General features: G+C 39.4%; 1 protein-coding gene and 2 pseudogenes across 1 annotated transcript in view; 2 read left to right on the top strand and 1 right to left on the bottom strand.

Moving 5' to 3' along the window:
- The window catches only part of LOC137979825 (delta(14)-sterol reductase LBR-like), a 26,279-nt gene extending 24,554 nt beyond the window's left edge, over positions 1 to 1,725 (bottom strand). The window contains exons 1-2 of the mRNA XM_068827163.1: positions 1,379 to 1,725; positions 171 to 225 (exon numbers count right to left, since the gene is read on the bottom strand). Coding sequence (XP_068683264.1) covers positions 171 to 225; positions 1,379 to 1,630 — 307 coding nt within the window. The 5' untranslated portion in view covers positions 1,631 to 1,725. The remainder of the gene's footprint in view (positions 1 to 170; positions 226 to 1,378) is intronic.
- A 350-nt stretch (positions 1,726 to 2,075) lies between these two features.
- Positions 2,076 to 3,196, top strand: LOC137980948 (uncharacterized; annotated as a pseudogene).
- Positions 3,197 to 3,434: 238 nt separating this feature from the next.
- On the top strand, positions 3,435 to 5,825 carry LOC137980947 (uncharacterized; annotated as a pseudogene).
- Positions 5,826 to 7,500: the final 1,675 nt, after the last annotated feature.

Here is a 7,500-nt window from a genome sequence, read left to right as displayed (position 1 = left end):
AGTATTTCGTGGACACAAAAATTTATTAATTATTACTATAATACCAATGCACAATCTTAGTGGTTAATGCTGCAAAACTGTGTTGCTGGAACGGGACCAAAGAAAACGTGTTTAATCCAATCACTGTGAAATACAAAACTAAATACAACCACTTTTTCAAATATAGTCACCATTAATTCTGTAATCAAGAGCACTTCCATTTTCTAAAACCCGTCCTTGCACCACCTGAAAAAACAATAAGAGTTCGCAAAAGCGTTCTTTTCAGCAAGAATTTTAAGATGTGGCATTTGACCTGAGATGGGGTGTGCACCCCATCTCAGGTCAAATGCCACATCTTACGTTAGTTGCATTCAAAAACACCTTTAACGACAGCACTCACTTCTCAATGAGAACTGCTAGTATAATCATTAATTAGGCACTGGCATTTGTCAGTTTCTTGCTCATCATGTTTTATTGCAGACAATAAGGGTTTAATGCAGTGTTTATAAGTGCTGCTTACAGGCAGTAAAGAGCACAAAGACACAAAAGAAACAGCTTAACTGTATTCAAACTCATGAAAATAGACAAGAGTTAATCAACCAGCATTATGCCTCTTGGATTACTGGTATGAATGGCAGATAGTTTTAGGAAATGGTATATTATACTGTTACATCATCCAGGAAGCTAGTGGAAATACAAACAAACTGAAACAGCGACAAACAGCGCTTATCAACATGTAAACAATAAGTGACCAAATGAATCTGCTCATGCATGACATGGAAGAAGTTTGATTTCCAACTGGTGGCAAAACACCTAGTAGACCTGAAGATGCAAACACAGTGGCAGAGGACTGGCCATATATCATTTCATGCCTATTGCTCAGTGTGCACATGATGCTCTCACCGGCAAAAAAATATAACTTGATCAACCCCACATAAACATGAGTGTCAATGAGTCATGAGTCAATGAGTCAATGAGTCAACGAGTTAGTGCAGTTAATTAAACCATAAAATGAAAGCTAAAATTTCAGAGAGTGCTTAGGCCTAATCACTGAAACGAGGGCTTAGGCTTAATCAACAAATTATTGCTATATTGACTGTGAGTCTCATTGACTCATGACTCATTGACTCATTTGACTCATAAAACATGCGTTCTCCATAAACATAAGCACAATAAAGAAAGCGGGCTAGGCAAGGAATTAATGTTTGCTCCCCTTATAATCTTCAAGCAAGCTTTATACTGCCTTGTCTCATATGAGATTCTCGCTTGTGCATGCATTCATTACTTGTATAAAATTGTGAAGATGCTTTCTAAGCTAGCCTGGGATGTTTTAATACTAGCTCAGAAAGTACTTTGACTGAATCTTACGTCAAACTACAACCAACTCACAGACCTTTACCTTTCCAAAGGGCAGCATGTAAATAATGGCTTGAAATATGATCCACCCATCAACTATCAAATGACCCACATCAAAAAATGCACCTTTAAATCCCCAGACAGGAGGAATTACTGGCTTCTCACGGACTGAACAGGATTTGCTGTTACAGAACAAAGCGGATCCCAAAACCATTGCCGGTAATGCGATCATCAAAAAGAACACACCTACAGGTCCACCAAACTCATACCCATGACTTCTTTTAGTTGGTTTCATATCTGTTACGGCGAGTATTGTGCTGAACGCCGAGGTTTGCCCTCCTTTCTTAAAATCGCAGAGGTTCCTGGATCCCCAGAAGAGAGCAGAGTAGACAGCCACAGCCACAGCCACAGCCACAGCCACAGGAACCCCAAACGCGATTGTATATTTCAGAGATAAGGGCTGTTCGCACTTAACCTAAATGTAAAATTAGGACTTTGGACTTTGGACTTCGGACTACGGAATTGAAACGGGATATTGACCAAGATACTGTGAACTGTAAAGGAAATCGGCTAAAAAATCCTTTGACAAAAGTGTACGCTACAAGGAGCCTCTTGTTAATTTTAAGGACGCTAAGTGCTGATCTGTTGGATTTCATCTAATCTGCAACTGCTTTGAGCTCGTAATTCAACTTTTATTCATTGAGATTCTTGGATAAACAATATATATTATATGTAAATACATGTATGTATATACAGAAACCGGCAATATGGTAATTATTGGTGTCTATCGTCCCCCGAGAGCTTTATGCGGTGAATATCAACTTCTACTTGAAAAGGAACTCAGTGAAATCTGCAACTGGACGAGTCTAAAAAGCACCCATGTTGTCATAATAGGCGACTTGAACTTGGACCGAATTTGTCCTGACAGATCTGAGGGCAAAACTCCTTCTGGATCTAGAAGTTGAACAAGGTTTTGACTGCTTAATCACGAAGCCAACAAGAACCGAAAAGCGTGGTACAATCATAACAGAAAGTCTCATCGATGTATTACTCAGCAACAGACCTGAATTATTTCAATATTCCGGTAACTATTATCCTTGTCTGAGTGATCATGCACTTATCTACGGGGCTCTTAAGCAGAAAATAAATCTGAACAAACCCAAGATAATTCATTTTAGAAGTTTTAAAAACTTTGATTCAGAACTATTCAAGCGTCACCTTGACACGGCTCCCTGGCACATTATTCAATTATTCGATGAAGTAGACGATCAAGTACACGCCTGGATTTTAATAGTGAATGATGTATTGAATGACTTAGCACCTGTAAAGAAAAATATAGTACGTGATAAAGATGTGCCATATATGACATCTGAATGGAAGAGTGCAATTCGAGCCAAACAAAAGGCTAATGCAAAGTATTTGAAAAATAAGACTCCAGTAACCTGGGAGCTCAGGCGCAAGACAAGAAACGAGGCAACGAAACAGAGGCGGATTGCCATAAAGAACTAGTGGAAAACCAAAGCTGCTGACCTTAAGAGTAACCCAAGAGATTTTTTTAAAACATTCAAGCCATTCCTGAGTACAAAGGATTGCTCAATGAGCACAGACATCCAGCTGAAAGTTGAGGTGACCGCAGTTAAAAGTCAAAAGCAGGTGTCTGAAATACTTGTGGATTACTTCTCCACAATAGCTGATGGGATCGGTGGTAACAACGCCAGGCTTAAAATCACTGGACGATTTTAAGGATCATCCAAGTGTTCTTAGAATACAACAGAAAAGTGAAAACTGGTCATGCAATCTTGAAGTAAAAACCTATCACGCGAGGACAAGTCCTAGCTGCTCTAGAATCACTAAACACTAACAAGGCCACTGCCTGTGACAATATCCCAGCAAAAGTCTTGAAAATTGCAGCTGATGAATTTGCCAAACCACTTACTACTCTTTTCAATTCATTTCCGAGTTCTTGCCTGGCTCCTCTTCAAAGCGAGGATAAGTGCGAAGTTTTTGTTATGTAAATTAGTAGTCATTCTTATGTAAAGTAGAACTAATTACCATCACAAAACCTTCGCACTTAGACTCGCTTTGAAGAGGAGGTAGACATGAACTCGGAAATGGCCTATTGTGTCTGGCCAAGTGATTTGAAGCGTGGAGTCTGGACTCCTGTCTACAAAAAGGACGATAACAACGCTAAGGAAAACGACCGCCCTATAACTGTCCTACAGTGTGTTGACAAAGTTTTCGAACAACCAATAGGCAACTTTCACGATGGCGTCATTTGACTACAACTACCACAATTCAGTTTGTTTTTCTTTTCATATTTAAATTTTGTATTCCCAGTGGGGTAAAAATAACAATAGCTCTAATCAACATGAGACAAGCGAAACCTGAAGGATTCTGGTACTTGTAGTCAAATGGCGTCATCATGCAAATGTCCTATAGGCGCACAAGTTTCTACGGGCTTTGAAGATCGTATGTTTGTTACTCATCGGCTTACAGCAGTGGACACAGTAGTGAGACAGCTCTGATTCAATTAGTGGAGGGCTGGAGACATGCAAGAGATGACAATCTGGTTGTGAGCTTACTGTCAACTGACATGTCAAAAGCGTTTGATTCACTCTATCCACCACTATTATTGAGTAAGCTCAAAGCTTACGGCTTTGAGAACAGCACAGTTCGGCTTCTGGAGAGTTATCTGTGTGATCGCAATTATCGTGTGAAGATTGGAGACCTTCTCAGTTCAAGTAGGACTGTTAACCGAGGCTGTCCACAGGGCTCCGCTCTAGGCTCCTTACTTTGGAATATATTTCATAACGATTTGTCGTACTGTGTAACAACTAACTTGTCTATGTACGCTGACGATCATCAGATCTATCACATAGGGTGAGATCAGTCCTCTGTTATGTTAGGCTAAAGGAAAGCGCCACTGAATGGTACAACTCAAATCTTTTAGTAGGGAACTTGAAGAAATATCAAATTGTGAATATTGGCTACAGCCAAAACGATGATAACATCACTCAAGTAATCAGATTAAACAATCATGATATTAATACAACTAGTTCTCTCAAATTGCTACAATCGGCGACAAAATTAGTTGAGACAGTTGCCAACAGAGCACACTGGCAACGAGACATTCATTGTTTGCAAAGAAAACTTGTCCAGAAAGTACGTTTCCGGGATACCCCTCCCTCCCCCACCCTAATCAATGTTGTACCGCTGTCGACAAGGCTCGTAGAAAACAGAAAAACACAACATTGTCCCGGGCGTGCGGGGGAGGGGGCCATTTGCGCCGCCGAGCTTGAAATCGACTCTAAAGGACAAGAGTGTCTCAACAATTTTGACGCCGATTGTAGGTGTCATAATAGATTCTGAGCTGAATTAATACGATTTGTAAAAAAGCCAGTCAGAAAATTGGCGTCCTTATGAGACTTAGAAACTTGATTCCTACAAATGCTAACCATGTGCTTTTTAAAACAGCAATACTACCAAACCTTACATATTCCCACCTAGTGTGGCACCTTTGCAGAGCCTGGCCCAGTAATTCTCGCAAAATTGAGCGGTTGCAAGAAAGGGGCCTGCGTGCTGTCTTTAGGAACAATGCTAGCTACCCTGAACTTCTAAAAACTGCCTAGTTTACTGAATAGAAGACTACAAAACATCTGTGTCTTGATGTACAAAGTCAAGAACAATCTAAGTCCCCCCTATATCATTGACATTTTTATTAATAATAGATCCAAGTATAATTTAAGGCAGTCTGATTTCTCTGCCGCCAGGCACAACACGGTAAAATATGGCAAGCACTCCCTTCGCCACTGTGGGCCCAAGCTTTACGGAAGATTATCCCCAGAATTAAGGGAATTAAACACCTTAAAATGTTTCAAAAACAAAAAACGTGCTATAGATATAGTTACATTAATGGATAGTGTTGTCATCTTTGTAATTCGTAATTCGTAATTCATAGTTATATTCTAAATCTCTAAATATTGTAAATACCATTTTGTTATTTTTTATTTATTTTTATTTTTTTATATACTTATGCTCCCATTAATATTTTATTTTAATTTTTATTTATTTATTTATTTTGTGTCCCCTAATTAGCATAGGTTTTCAACCTAAGCTAGGAGGCTCTTTTAGACACTTAAATAAAATTTCAATCAATCAATCAATCAATATTAGCGTCATCAGCAATAGGTGAAAAGTCAGCATGTTCAAAATAATTGGAAATCACTAACATCCGACCAAAATAGCACAGGTCCAAGAAACATAGTTAGGGATGGCGTAGTGGTGAGAGCACTCGCCTCCCACCAATGCATATGCGGTCATGGCTCGATTCCCAGACTGACTTGGCGTCATGTGGGTTGAGTTTGTTGGTTCCCTCCTCTGCTCTGAGAGGTTTTTCTCCGGGTACTCCCGTCTTCCCCACTCATCAGTAAACCAACATTTGATTTGATTTGCGTTCATTTTTGATTTCAGTTTACAGTGTCCCAAATTAGTGCTCCGGAGCTAGAACGACTAGACACTTAAATAAAGTTCCTTTCCTTTCCTTTCCTTTCCTAGTAGTAACTAAGCAAGAACAGATCCTTGAGTGGAGGGTGTAAACTGCAGGTTGCAGGTCATTGTCTCACCATAGCTGACACAACACAAACCTTTACTAATGCTAACATTAGGCCTAAACACTATCAGCTTCAGATAAAAGCTGAAGGTTAGCATTTGTGTGAAGATTTGGCCGATTGTTTCATTGATGGTAAAACAATTACCTGCAACCTGCACTCTACACCAAGTGGGTCCTTGAGGGACACCACAGGCTACGGGTGGCGGATCAGACACATGACCATGGACAGATACAAACTGTTCTCTGTTTGAAAGATGTTAACAGGGGAAAGGAATATTGACTTAGGAAAATTAACCTTCAGAAAAGAGGTAGGACAGTAATCCTATCTGGGAATATCTCGATCGGTAGTTTATCCACATTAACAAGAAAGTTGTCTGCAATATTAAAACAGCAGAGGGATTGTCGATAGGGTTGCTATTTTCGATAAGCGTGGGCATTTAGTCGGCTTTAAATTTGTGAACGTTGAGAGCGTAATGTGTAACCGTCCAGATTATTGTTCATTTTAAGGCCTGTAGACAAATTTTCCCCAGTTTCACTAATACCTATGAAGTGAAAAGAAGTTTGCATTTCACCAAGGTTTTGAAATAAAGAGAAGTATGCTTTACCAGGTGATAAAGTGAATTTCTCTAATTCTGAGGGATGATAATACTTAGAAGTTACAGGATTGGTATAGATTCGACATCACACTGTATGGGTTTCTTATGCCAGAGATCTTAGACATTTCATCAAAGGGAGGTAGCAAGTCAACATCAAAAGGTTTTCTAAAAGACACAAAAGTATCAAATTCAAAATAAGGAAATAGGCAACTTTCACGATAGCGTCATTTGACTACAATTACCAGAAATCAGTTTCTTTTTTCTTTTCTTATTTTATAACTTTTGTATTCCCAGCGGGGTAAAAATGACAATAGCTCAAATAGCATGAGACAAGCAAAACCTAAAGGATTCTGGTACTCGTAGTCAAATGGTATCATCATGCAAATGTCTTACTGTCTTTACTTCCGTATGCGTTTGTGTTTGAGTTTTCCATTCACAGTTGTTTCTTCTTGTGCTCGTAATTTGCGGCTGTATCTGAATTTATAAGCAATTATTGGATGAGATTGAGCGGGACATTACATGTACTTGTAAACACCGAGGCGAGCAGATAACAGACGTTAACGACCTTATTAAAGTGGGCACTTTAGACCTTTAAAAAGAAACGTGGCAGCGGAACTATGTCAAGGTGTCTTGGTCCTTTTTTTCAAGGGTTCTTTACGCTTTTTGTGAGCTTCGCATTTTTTAAACCCCATAAGAGGAAGGAGTAATCGAGAAGCGCCAAAACTATGTGGCACTGGATTCCGCTAACAAACAGAAACGAGCGTAAGGGACGAGGAGTCATCACGGAGTTACACTGTTTCAGTCTTTGTGGCCTATTGATGCTTTGATAAATTTGACTTTATCTTGGAGAATAGTATTAACCTACTCTTTACAGGTGCTAAATTATCCACGTCGAAAAATCTGGACACCTTTTTTTGTGGTTCCCCTGTTTATTAGTTAACAATCACTCTTTTTACGGTT

Source organism: Montipora foliosa, chromosome 12 (assembly GCF_036669935.1).
Source record: "Montipora foliosa isolate CH-2021 chromosome 12, ASM3666993v2, whole genome shotgun sequence".
NCBI lineage: Eukaryota > Metazoa > Cnidaria > Anthozoa > Scleractinia > Acroporidae > Montipora > Montipora foliosa.
This window is presented reverse-complemented; position numbering and strand designations above follow the sequence as displayed.